Source organism: Coffea eugenioides, chromosome 3 (assembly GCF_003713205.1).
Source record: "Coffea eugenioides isolate CCC68of chromosome 3, Ceug_1.0, whole genome shotgun sequence".
Classification (NCBI taxonomy): domain Eukaryota; kingdom Viridiplantae; phylum Streptophyta; class Magnoliopsida; order Gentianales; family Rubiaceae; genus Coffea; species Coffea eugenioides.
Genome location: NC_040037.1, coordinates 15,821,577 through 15,835,849, shown reverse-complemented (window position 1 = coordinate 15,835,849; position 14,273 = coordinate 15,821,577). Strand labels below are relative to the sequence as shown.

Genomic DNA, 14,273 nt, shown 5'->3' with positions numbered 1-14,273 from the left:
TTAGATCCTTAAAATTTGGGTTCTACATTTAATATAACATCTAACCTTCACCAAATGTGCTCAACTTAATCGTTCAAACTCCACCATCTCCTTCAAGGATTTCCACACTCTTAATAGCCTGTGGAATGATCTTGGGAAGAAGGTGGTCATCAAGGATGGCGGCCTTGAACAACCTTGCAGGAGGGATTGGGGGGGGTTATATCAGCACTACAAGTGATAGGAGCCATGATGCTTTAATTTGCTTTTTCACAAATGGACAAAGATCAAGAACAGGAGGGTTTGATAGATCTTGAAAAGATTTTGCGGTGCAAATTAAGGGTGGTGAGCAATAAGTGTATTTATAGACTACTGACAGTCATGAATTCATATCTAAAAACAGCAAGTGAATTATTTTATTCTCTTAGTCATGGCTAATCATTCAAAAATTGCAATAGATACATTTTAAACCTGATAATAAAAAAATATGTACTCTGAGATGGCTGGCTGTTTGAATAAGATTTTGACTCTCAGTGCCCTTCCTAGAATTCGTTTAAATATTCAACACTTTTGGAATTGAAAATTATGGATACATTTTAATATTGTAACCAAAAAGACAGAAGACCAGCAAGGAAACAAATAATAAATAAAATTAGCATTACTTCAGAATCAAATTTCGTTGGCGACGTGAAGAAGTTCTATGAGTTTTGGTCCCAAACATGTGTTTTGATATTTCAACATTGTGACCTAATGTTTATAGTCCCAAAACTATTTCGTTAATGTCAAAATAGTCCCTAAACTTTTTAGGGGTCAATTTAGTCTCTCAACTATTTTTACAAAGCTGAAATAGTCCCTAATTTTATTATAAGCCAATTTAGTCCCTCAACTATTTTTATTAAGCTGAAATAGTCCCTCACCAATGTTTACATAGCCAATTTTGTCTTTATTTGGATGATCCATCTAATTTATCAGGTTTAGCATCGACAGCCAATGGCATAACAGGATATCCAATCATAGCCCTTATTAAAGCAATAAAAAAAATACATCTATCAAAAATCGACAATGAAATTGAATAATATGGAAAACAAAAAGAAATTGAGCTGCTTTCAGCTTTATTTCATAAAGGAGTAATCATAATTATAGCACATTTTTCCAACTTTGAGCATATTCTTGTTGTGTTATTTGCCTTTTCTCCATTAAATGGACTGAGTTGGATCCATGTGAGATTTTAGGCATCAGCTCCATTTTTTTCTCCATAAGAAACACTTTATTTTTTTTGTTCTCTCTATGATTCAATTTTGTTTTTAACTTAACCAAACAGCTTAAAGCAAAACAAGCAAAAAAGGAAACACACCCTCAGTGTGTACTTCAATCTTGAAGAAAATATGTCGAAGAGTCCTTCAGTAGCATTCATTATAATTAGTTGTAGGCAGTAGGATTTGCTTGGAGGTAAGCCTCAACAGCCTTAACCATTCCCAAACCCATCTCTTTTCCTCCCTTGAGGTGTTCCTCACTGATCTGAGCACCACCTTTGGGGTGGTATGTGTTAGTGGTTTTGCAGATTGAACCTCCATCAGCAGAGGGTTCAAATTTGATGACACAACAGATTTTCTCGATTACATCGTTAAATCCATCAGCTTCAAGTACAGTATAACTGTATGTAAATTTTTCTTTGTCAATTCCATCAACTCTCTGCTTGGCAGTCTTATGCTCGCCACCTAAATATTTAACCCAACCAAAAAAAAAAGTCATTAGTTTTTCCCAAATAAAAGGAAAAAAAAAGGAGCAATTTGAAGACTTCAAATGTGTGAAAATAATCACTTTGTATTGATTATCTTACCATCAACAAATGTGGTCAACTTAATTGTGCCAACTCCACCATCTCCTTCAAGGATTTCGACACTCTTAACACCCTGTGGCAAGATCTTGTGAAGATGTTTCTCTTCAAGGATGGTGGCCTTGAACAACCTTGCAGGAGGGATTGAGGAGGTGACCTCATAACTGGAAGTGACAGGGGCCATGATGGTTCAATTGGTTTCTTGGAAATGAACTAAAAGGAAAGAGAGGGATTTCAAGAAGGTTTTGGTAGTTCTTGAAAGAATTATGTGGTGCAAGAAGCAGTGAGGAACAAGAGTATTTATAGACTACCGAAATTATTATTTAATAGCAAGCAAAATTAGCTATCCTCTAAAGTCATGGTAAAAGATTGTAATACATACGCAATTGCCAGGAAATTCAACATCTGAGATGGAAGGCTGTTTACTTTGAATAAGGTGAACTTTGGCTCCTTGTACCCCATCTAGAATTCTCGCACAGACTCCCCTCCCCACACCCCACGGCGGGGGCACGCCAAAAAAGAAAAAAAGGACTAGTAATACCATTTTTTTTAGGGTAGGACTAGTACTCCGTCACACCCGAAATTCTTTAGTCACATAGAAGAATCTAATCAATTTCAAGGGAATCCCTCCAACTATACCTTATGGCTGCTAAAAGAATTTAAGGCAATTAACTTTTTGACCCTCTAGCTAGCTATTAAATGTATAATGTTGATTCCTAAACTTATAAAAGTGCATGCTTTAATTAGGGGTACAAACATGTCTAATTAAATCGAATACCCTAGTATTCAAACGTATTTAATTATTTTAATGAGTTTAAAATTTTGTTCAAACTTGATTTGTTTATTTACTAAATCGAGTTTAAACAGACTTTTTTATCAAGTTTCAAAGTTATCGACTATAAAATGTTGTTCAAATTTGATTTAACTAGTTGACAAACTAAATTGAAATAAACTCTTACCAATCGAAGTCGATTCGAATGTCGCATAGTTTGATTTATTTTTCAACCCTAACTTTAGCCATTTTGTCAATGTAAGTCGTTAATAGTAGACAACATAGTTTTAATCTTTTACTTTCTCCAATTATGTTTTAAAACTGCTATAACTTCTAGCTGCCAACCAGTGGCCGCCCGTTCACAACTGTTATTCCATTGTCAAATTTTGACAAAATTATTCTCTTAGACTTCGTTTTTCTCGTAGATTGAAAAATCAGCTTACATTTTCTATGCATCTCAAAAACAAAACTAGATATGAAGAATTTATCTGATGGTGATTGAAATACCTTCTTTGATTTCAACTCCGATCTTATTTATTGGGATTCACATTAAATTGAGACCAAATTTGAAATAAAAGTGAGAAATGAAAACTAATTGTGCAATTTCATTAAAATTTGAGAATAGATTAGTAGTGGTTAGTTAGTTGTCGGTTAATAGTGCTCTATGGTCATTGACGGACGGCTGGAGTTGCAGGAATCACCAGAAAGGGTTGGAAGAAGAATATTAAAGTTATGCCCTATTGATAATAATCAATTAGGATAAACGGTTTCGTCAAATTTGGTGGGCAACCTTTCACATTTAATAGTTAGGGGGACAGAAAAGAAATATATCAATATGGATAAAATATGAAGCAGAGGCACCCCCTTTTGGATGGATAAGAGGCGGAAGCGGTCATCAGATGGATCGTTCCTGAGCTGTTCACGGCTAAGATTTGGTCCAAAAAATTTATGCGATTCAAATTACTTTTTGTACCTCATTTTTAATAATGTGTGTAGGGTCCACAAAAATTTATTTTAAAATTACACGTTATACAAACAAAGTTATGTCGTGTATAAATAAAGTTACACGATGTGTAAAATACACAAAATCGCTAGAAACGATTGGACCTGCAACTGTTCCTCCCCGTGGTCCCTTCTAGACCCTCTCATTGGAAAGCGGAGCAGTCAGCAAAAAGATAAGATGGCACTTTTGTCACTCTCCGTGAACATTTTGCTATTTTCATCATCAGTTGTGAAAATTAAAGTACGTTTTAAACTTCTTCTTCTCCAAGATTAAATTCAAAAAGGTTTAAAATTCTTCTTCTCTAAAATTAAATTCAAAAAAGTTTTTATTATTTTTTCTAAAAGCAATTGTTTTAAAAATTAAAAGGGTTAAGTGCACTTTCATTCACCATCTATTTCGGTGGTTCTTGTGTTCTTCAGGCGGAAGAAGCCAATGCTAAGTACAGAAATATTGATACATGACGGGTCTGCGGGTGCTGAGATGATCTTATCCCAAAAAAAAAAAGAGCCCTTGTTGCCAAATTGTGTACAAATATAGCATAAGGAAATCAGGATTAGTTATAACGTTTAATTTCAATATTTCCTAAGAATAGAAAGACAGGAGTTGAACACTAACCTGAGGTCCCCTATGGGGCATGGGCACCTTTAGTGCATGGACTTCCTTGGAAATTTGCAAATGTTGTTGATGACGTGGCAGTGAAGTGAAGGTGCTGAAGTTTGTTAGCTGTGTTAGGCATAGGTTGTTTTTACTTTAATGCCCTTTTTTTGGCAAGACGGTAAAATGGTTGGTTTAGGTGTCTATTGTTTAAGAAATTTGCATGCTTTGTTTAAACCAGTTAGTGCTTTCTTTGTGGCCAGTTGTGATTGTGAATTTCTTATGATCAAAGCGCTCAAATTTCTCCAATACAGCGAAGATGATGTGGGCACCTTCGCGCGACGCGTGAGGCCTAAATAAATTAGTAATGCACAAAATTTTCACCTGTCTTTCTCACTTAAGCTGACAATTGAAAATAATATGATAATGTCGAGTCCGAGAATGCTTTATTTTTCTATGAAACAAAAAAATAATAAGGACATGATGTCGACATTATTTTCAAGTTCCAAGTTTGATAATTAACTAGGAATGACTCTCATAATTGTACCATTATTAAATAATAAGGTCCAAAATTATTCTTCTGAATTTTTACAAGCATTTTGGACAAAAGTCGTCTCCAGGTTTGATGTCTCGAGTTCGAGACATAGTCAGAGTCAATTAAAAAGAAAAAATGTCAAAAGTCCATGTATCTGTGCATTGCAATTATAATACAATAATCCCAACAATACTAATGAATAAAGACAACGAAAAGGAAATTCACATTTCATAAAACTACGTTTAACTAAGAATTTTTCTTAACCATGACTTAGAGGGAACTCATCATATATATAAACAATCTAATTTTTCTTTCTAAATGGTAAGAATTGGCATCAGTCCTAAGAATTGAGAGAAAGAGAGAGAGATTTGGGTCAACTTTCATTAATAGTCTTGGCATGTAAGAAAAATGTTAGCGCCCAAGAATTGTTCTTTGGATAGTGATATACAATGACCTTAATTCTTCTTTGGATAGTGATATAAAATGACCTTAAATAAGTTAGTAGAGGTCAATAAACATATAGTCCAATAACTCTCTTATTTAAGTAATGTTGTAAAACTAAAAAAAAAAAAACAAACTACTATAATAGGAATTGAAATATTAGAGAAAGAAGTACAGAAATGGAAAATGATTTTTTTATGATTCCAACTAATCAAAAAGTACATCCAAGAGGTGCCAAGGTGCCTCTATATATAGGTACTACAAAATTAAAGGTACATCAATTCTATTAAACACTCGTTACTACAAGAACATGAATAGCCATATGAAATGGTTCATCCAATACATGAATAGCTCTTATGGATTGAAACCGATCATCCAATGTAATTCCTTTACACAATGTAGCAATAAATTATGAATTAATTCTCTTGGGAGCAATGAATTATGAATTGATCTTCTTGAGAATACAAATGGATATCCACACTTTTAGTTGTTTCATAACACTCCCCATTGGATATCCATTATACACAGAATATGTCTTATTAAAACCTTACTAGGAAAAAATCCAACGGCACAAAAACCCTAGTGAAGAAAAAAGAGTACACTATTCTTGTGTATTGATTTCTCCCTCTGATGCAAATATCATTTGAGATTTTATAGTCGTCGCATTCCAATATTCTTCACCAATTTCTCAAATATTGCAGTCGGCAATACATTAGTAAATAAATCTATCAAATTATTATCTGATCGGATTTGTTGCACATCAATTTCACCATTCTTTTGTAAATCATGAGTAAAAAAGAATTTTGGTGAAATATATTTCGTTCTATCTCCTTTAATATATTCTCCTTTCAATTGAGTTATACAAGCTGCATTATCTTCATAAAATATAGTTGGAGGATTTTCTTTTTCGGAGGATAACCCACAACTCTGCCGGATATAGTAGGTCATTGATCTTAACGAAACACATTCTCGACTAGCCTCATGAATTGCTATTATTTCAGCATGATTCGATGAAGTGGCGGCTAATAATTGCTTTGTAGATCGCCAAGAAATGGTTGTACCTCCATATGTAAATAGATAACCAGTCTGAGATCTTGCTTTATGCAGATCAGATAAATATCCAACATCAACATAACCAAGCAATTCAAGTTTAGATTTATTTGAATAAAATAAGCCAAGATCAATTTGTTCCTTAAAGATAACGAAAAATATGTTTAATACCATTCCAATGTCGTCTTGTGGGCGAGGAAATAAATCTTGCTAATAAATTTATTGCAAATGATATATCAGATCTTGTACAATTAGCAAAACAGTAGTGCACCAATTGCACTGAGATATGGTACTTTAGGACCAAGTATCTCTTCATCTTCCTCTCACGGTCTCTAATGATCAGACCATTGGAATACTTAATGTATGTGACTTATCCATATAAAATCGCTTTAATACCTTCCGGGTATAAGCAGTTTGGTGGACAAAAATTTCACTTTTCAAATGCTCAATTTGTAAACCAAGGAAGAATTTTATTTTTCCAAAATCTTTGATCTCAATTTTTTTTTTAAATATTCAACACTATTTTGAATCTCTTCAGGAGTTCCAATCATATTTAAATCATCAACATATACAACAATTATCACAAAATTTGATCCATTTTTCTTGATAAAGACACATGGACATATTGGATCATTGGTATAGCCTTCTTTAATTAAACATTCATTGAGGCGGTACCACATACGTTCAGATTCTTTGAATCTATACAAAGACCTTTGTAATTTAATTAAATAAATATTTTAAGGATTTGATTTGCATGCTTCAGGCATATTGAATCCTTCGGGAATTCTCATATAAATATCACTTTCAAGATTTTCATATAAATATGCAGTAACGACGTCCATTAGATGCATATCTGATTTTTTATGTACTGCAAAACTCACAAGATATCTAAATGTGATAGGATCCACTACAGGTGAATACGTGTAATTATAATCAAATCCAGACCTTTGTGAAAATCCTTAGGCTACAAGTATTACTTTATACCTCACGATTTCATTTTTCTCATTTTTTTTTCTCACAAATACCCATTTATATCCTACTGGCTTCACACCTTCAGGTGTTTGGACTACGGTCCAAAAACTTTTCTTTTAACTAGTCAGTCCAATTCAGATTGGATCACATCTTTTCATTTTGGCCAATCATTTCTACGTCGACATTCATCAATCGATTTAGGCTCGTAATCCTCATTCTCTACCATAATATCAAGTGCTACATTATATACAAAAATACTATCAATAATTATTTCATTTCGGTTCCAACTTTTTCCTGAAGTGACAAAATTTATTGAATTTTCTATGATTTCATTCTCATCAAGAATTGGCTCTTTAGGAGTGATCTCTTCAGGAGGTTGAATTTTGTCATTAATTGTTGATTCATGTACTCCTCTTTTCTTTCAAAAATTTTCATCTTTGGAACCAAGAGATCTCCCACGCTTCAAGCGCACTTTAAACTCATTAGCACTTGTAATTTGTCCTTCAAGGACATTAATTTTAATCAGAGCATTTTCAATAGAAATATGTGATTTAGTAACTCTTCTGGAGTCATTAAATGCATCCGGTAATTGATTTGTAATTTTTTGCAAATGTATAATCTTTTGAACTTCTAGTTCACATTCTTTTGTACGAGAATCGAGAAAATTCAATGATATTTTAAAGTGATTTCCTTTTTCGGTTGATTTTTATCTCCCCCTAATGTTGAAAAATGTGATTCATCAAAATGACAATCTACAAATCTCGCAGTAAATAAATTACCTGTCAATGGTTCCATATACTTAATAATTAAAGGTGATTCATACCTGACATATATTTCCAATCTTCTTTGCGAGCCCAATTTACGACGTTGGGGCGGTGCAATTAGAACATAAACCGAACAACCAAATATTCGTAAATAAAAAATATTGGATTCATAACCAAAAGTTAATTGTAGGGGAAAATAAGTATGATAACTTGTCGGTCTAATTCTCACAAGTGTTACTGCATGTAATATAGCATGTTCGCAAGCAGATGAAAATAGTTTAGACCTCATCAACAATGGTTTAGCAATTAATTGTAGCCATTTAATAAATGATTCGGCTAGACCATTTTGTGTGTGAACATAAGTTACAGGATGTTCAACAGTTATTCCAATGGACATGCAATAATCGTCAAAAGCATGTGACGAATATTCACCAGCATTATCTAAATAAATTTTCTTTATTGGATAGTCTGAAAATTGTACTTGCAATTTAATTATTTGAGCAAGCAATCTCGCAAACGCCAGGTTGGGAGTAGATAATAAACATACATGTGACCATCTAGATGATGCATCAATTAGCACCATAAATTATCAAAATGATCCACATATATCTCCATGAATTCGTTCTAGAAATTTAGGGGATTTAGTCCCAACTTTAGCTGGCGATGGTCTAATTAATTTTTCATGGAAACAAGCAACACAGGAGAATTCATTTGCTTTTAATATCTTTGGATTTTTCAATGAGTGACCATGTGAATTCTCGATTATTCGTCTCATCATTATAGATTCAAGATTTCTGAAATGATCATGCCAAATGATAAAATTATTGGAATGAGTAGACTTCTGGGCTACTAGGTGATAAATTTCAATTGCACTAATTTGTACATAATATAAGCCAAAAGAAAAAGAAGGTAATTTTTCTACTACGTATTTCTGCCTAGAAATGATACTTGTGATTAATAAAAATTCTCCATTTGTCTCAGTCATTGTCCCAATATGATATCCGATTTCGCGGATATCTTTAAAACTCAATAAATTTTTCCGAGACTTGGGAGACAATAGTGCATTATTTACGACAATTTTAGTCCCTTCAGGAAGAAATAGAATGGCTCTTTCGGATCTTTCAATCAATTTTGCACTATCACTTATGGTATTAACATTTGTCTCTCCCATTTTCATACAAGAAAATTTTTTTATTTTTCAATATAGTGTGCGTAGTAGCACTATCAATGAGACAAATGTCATCATCACCATTATTTAATCCCAAATATTTGGTATCCATTTCTCAATAAGTAGACAAAAGTTACTGGAAAAATACGGCAGAATTTCGGCAAAAGCTCGTGTTTCACTTTTTTTTTAAGGTAGAGGCTCCGTTTTCACCTTTTTGTTCAAAAGTAGAGACTCGTGCTGATAACGTGTTGTAAAACTAAAAAAAAATGAACTACTATAATAGGAATTGAAATATTAGAGAAAGAAATACAGAAATGGAGAATGATTTTCTAATTATTCCAACTAATCAAAAAGTACACCCAAGAGGTGCCAAGGTACCTCTATATATAGGTACTACAAAATTAAAGGTACATCAATTCTATTAAACACTCATTACTACAAGAACATGAATAGCCATATGAAACGGTTCATCCAATACATGAATAGCTCTTATGGATTGAAACCGTTCATCCAATGTAATTTCTTTACATAATGTAGCAATGAATTATAAATTAATCCTCTTGGGAGCAATGAATTATGAATTGATCCTTTTGAGAATCCAAATGGGCATCTGCACTTTTAGTTGTTTCATAACAAGTAACTATATTTTGAACCCATAATGTCATATTAAACCTTAAATATTTATTTTGATCATTTGTGGCCAAAGTTAACAATTGTTGTCACAATACATTTCCAACTCTTATTTTGGATTCGTTGCCCAATAAACATATAATTTAATTTCGAATCACCATAATTTCATACATTGTTCAATTAAAAAGAATATGGGTGATGTGTACTGTATATTGTGGATTTCCTCCTGCTCACCAATAATAGAAGCTGACACCATCTCTGAATCCAGGAAAGGAAAAAAAAAATTGAAAACCTGCTTGTCGTTGGTTACGGACATCAGTCCTCAACACACGCATGGCGTGGTGCAGTGTCGTGTGTGCGTGTACTAATCAAGTTTCGCATTTGATTTCTTACGGATAATTTTGAAAACCTCCTCCGAGGTCTCGAACAATTTCAGACAATTCCCCTTAGGTTTCAGAAATAACACCAACCTCCCTTACGTTCACTATTTATGCTTCAAAATAGACCCAATAGACTATCATTTCCTTCAAATACCCTAAACTACCCCTTTTACCCCAAAAATTACAAAGAAAAGAACAAGAGCTTTTGCTAAATGTTGATTGCATCCCTTGATTGCCTTCTTCCAAATTAGACTATCACGAAAGTCATGAAATCTTTTCTACAAAAAAAATAAAAGATAAAAATAAGGAATTTTGATGATCGTGTGCTTTTAAGCAACACTATTAGGAAAATCAAGTAACCACCCTAATTTGAATCAAAACCAATTCCAACGACTGTGGGTGCCCAAGAAACCACAATCCAATTTATTTCCCGCAACCTGAACAAATCTCGCCACTTGCCACCAAATTTGATAAAACTCAACCTCAAATTTTTTCCAAAACAACAATTCATCAACAATCAACCCCACACTCAAATCCCCTTGCCTCTTCCTCTCATTGCGGCCATTTTTTTTCAGCAAATCATTGTCTAAAGCCCAATATCCTTCTATCAAACTTTTAATATGTGACATCACCAAGTTTTATCACCCATAATCAACCAAAATCAAATAAAATAGATGCAAAATAATCAAACCCACTACACTTAAAATATGGGGAAAAAAAGGAGAGAGATGAGCCTAGCCACTTTTGCAAAGAGAAAGAGAGATGTAGGGGAAATCAAAGAAGGAGAAGGGAAGGGAATGGAACAAAGCACAAGCCAGGATTGATGGACAAAAATTGGTCTTGAAGTAGAGGAGAAAAGTTGGGGAAAGTGGTTATAGGAAGATTGGCATGGGAAAGTGAGCAAAGGTAGAAGGCAAAAGCGTAAAAGGCTAAAAGAGAAAATAAATTGATTTTTTTTTGTTTTCGCTTGGATTTCTGGCCTTCTTTTTTCCCATAAAAAAATTCTTTTGAGTATCCTATTAGGGGTAGTAGAGTACTTTTGCACCAATAGGGATGGTACGTGTAATTTTAAAATATTGAGGGGAGCTTCTTGAGATTATTAAAAGTCTCAAGGGAGGTTTCTGAAATTATCCAGATTTCTTACTATGTGCTAGTGTTTTGGTAACCAGTTGTTGATAGAAAATTTCCAAAAGTGGCAGTTGGAGAATTAATTTCTTAAAAAATCCCTCAATTGTTTCCTAATTCTTTAGCCAAGTTAATTCTCTCTTATGGATTCTCTCTTCTACTTCTTGGTACTGAGCATTCACAATAAGCTCAGAACCACTCCTTACAAGTGTACACGAATGAGGTTTGACGAGCATGGGTATACATACAACAATAATTTGGTTAGTCAACCAGGGAGGCCAAGAAAACATGACAGGATGGAGGAAAAAAAATTATTCAGGTATACAAATTGTTAAATAATGGAATATTATAAAGATCTGATTCACGGTGAAAAATTTTTCATATTGACTCCTATAAGCACAAATAGACATACATATTTGGTTGGATTTTAACAGTGGAAAAATATGTCAAACAATGTAATTTTGATGATATTCTTTGTTGGGTTGATGCAAGTAAGTTGGCAAAACATGTTTTTAAGAAAAAGGCACAATTATTCTTTCAAGTGATGCGTAAAATAATGGCAGAAAGTATTTATAAAACCTTTATTGGTCGTACTAAAATACTTTAGAGATTTTGGAAGGATATTTACTATGTTTTGCACACGATTGAGAGAAATTATGCTTTCAAATCGAAGTCTAGTTGTTGGAATTAGTTTGTGGATTTTAAAAATGATAGATTTGTTGATAATATGGGTGATATCGAAAATTTTGAATCAATTGATAGTTTTGATTTGCGTACCTTGTTTGGAGAAATTAGAAGTAATGAATTTGTTGAAAAAAATAAAATGGTAATTTGACAAAAGAAGAAGAAAATTTTGATTTGATAAGAGAAGAGAACATGAAATTGTTGTTGAAAAATTCGTTGGTTGCGGACTCTCTTCAAAGTGATGGGAGAATGTTTGATTTGATAGATATGGATGTCATCGGAGTTGAAAAATATTTTACTCCAAAAGAGTTGACTGATAGTATGAAAATTTTGGATGATTGTAGTAGTGGTTATTTTGAATTATTTGGTGATGATAATTTTAGCGAGAAAGCAATCTATGATTTTGTATTTTTAGGCACTTACATTGGTGGTAAATATGGTGATTCTGGTGATGAATGTGTTTGTATAAGTGAGTACTTTGATCAAGAAGAAATTGCTGAGAAATTTTTTACAAAATACATAGTGCATCCACTGTTACATGTAAAAATGAAATTAATAACTGGTAACAAGTTAGAGTTTCATGTCAAGTGTACTACAACATAGAAATTATTGCTCGAGATGGTGTTGAACCTATCTCAATGGATAGTTTGGTTTAAGGGAGGAAACGTTGACAAATTAAACTAAGCCAAGAAACATTTATTTATTTTTTAGTTTTATTTGAGTTATGTTTTTAGTAGTTGTGTGATTTAGGAATTTCTGTTTTATTTGGTAATTTCTTATGCAAGTGGTTTCTTTCCTAACAAGTTTGGTAGATTATAAATAGGACATTATTTAGGTTGGTTTCTCAAGAGAAAGAATCTAGAAGAATTAGCAAGGTTTTCTATTATGGTGTGACTTTTTTTATTGTTTGAGATTTCAATAATATTGTGTGTTGAATTTATTATTTTCTTCTCTCCCACATATATTTTGAGTGTTTGTTTTATCCTTTTAATTCTATAACCTTGTATGCTTTGATTATTATTAGAACCAGCAGAATTTATTGTGGTATGATTTTTTTTCATTGTTTGAAATTTCAATAATATTGTGAGTTGAATTTATTATTTTCTTTTCTTCCACGTATATTTTGAGTATTTGTTTTATCCCTCCAATTCTGTAACCCTGCACGCATTGATTATTATTAGATCCTTAAAATTTGGGTTCTACATTAATATAACATCTAACCTTCACCAAATGTGCGCAACTTAATAGTTCAAACTCCACCATCTCCTTCAAGGATTTCCACACTCTTAATAGCCTGTGGCATTAAGGGTGGTCATCAAGGATGGCGGCCTTGAACAACCTTGCAGGAGGGATTGGGGAGGTCATCTCAGCACTACAAGTGATAAGGGCCATGATGCTTTAATTTGTCTTTTCACAAATGGACAAAGATCAAGAACAGGAGGGTTTGATGGATCTTGAAAAGATTTTGCGGTGCAAAGAGTGGTGAGCAATAAGTGTATTTATAGACTACTGACAGTCATGAATTCATATCTAAAAACAGCAAGTGAATTATTTTATTCTCTTAGTCATGGCTGATCATTCAAAAATTGCACTGATACATATTGAACCTGATAATAAAAAAATATGTAGTCTGAGATGGCTGGCTGTTTGAATAAGACTTTGACTCTCAGTGCCCTTTCTAGAATTCGTTTAAATATTCAACAATTTTGGAATTGAAAATTATGGATACATTTTAATATTGTAACCTAAAAGACAGAAGACCAGCAAGGAAACAAATAATAAATAAAATTAGCATTACTTCAGAATCAAATTTCGTTGGCGACGTGAAGAAGTTCTATGAGTTTTGGTCCCAAACATGTGTTTTGATATTTCAACATTGTGACCTAATGTTTATAGTCCCAAAACTATTTCGTTAATGTCAAAATAGTCCCTAAACTTTTCACGAGTCAATTTAGTCTCTCAACTATTTTTACAAAGCTGAAATAGTCCCTAATTTTATTATAAGCCAATTTAGTCCCTCAACTATTTTTCTTAAGCTGAAATAGTCCCTCACCAATGTTTACATAGCCAATTTTGTCTTTATTTGGATGATCCATCTAATTTATCAGGTTTAGCATCGACAGCCAATGGCATAACAGGATATCCAATCATAGCCCTTATTAAAGCAATAAAAAAAATACATCTATCAAAAATCGACAACGAAATTGAATAATATGGAAAACAAAAAGAAATTGAGCTGCTTTCAGCTTTATTTCATAAAGGAGTAATCATAATTATAGCACATTTTTCCAACTTTGAGCATATTCTTGTTGTATTATTTTCCCTTTTCTCCATTCAATGGA

At 33.0% G+C, this 14,273-nt stretch overlaps 1 protein-coding gene across 1 annotated transcript; it reads right to left on the bottom strand.

Moving 5' to 3' along the window:
- Nucleotides 1-1,054: 1,054 nt before the first annotated feature.
- Nucleotides 1,055-2,097, bottom strand: LOC113764797 (major allergen Pru ar 1-like). The gene is made up of 2 exons (XM_027308795.1): nt 1,817-2,097; nt 1,055-1,694 (listed from the first exon to the last, which is right to left on the bottom strand). Exons 1-2 carry the CDS (start codon nt 1,995-1,997, stop codon nt 1,396-1,398), a joined length of 480 nt encoding a protein of 159 aa, XP_027164596.1. The 5' UTR covers nt 1,998-2,097; the 3' UTR covers nt 1,055-1,395.
- Between the last annotated feature and the right edge of the window lie 12,176 nt (nt 2,098-14,273).

What these genes read in the sequence shown, in the direction of transcription:
- LOC113764797 (XM_027308795.1), bottom strand. Translation starts at nt 1,997, where the DNA reads ATGGCCCCTGTCACTTCCAGTTATGAGGTCACCTCCTCAATCCCTCCT. An exon ending in GTTGACCACATTTGTTGATG is followed by an intron (nt 1,695 to 1,816) that starts GTAAGATAATCA and finishes TTAAATATTTAG; the next exon opens with GTGGCGAGCATAAGACTGCC.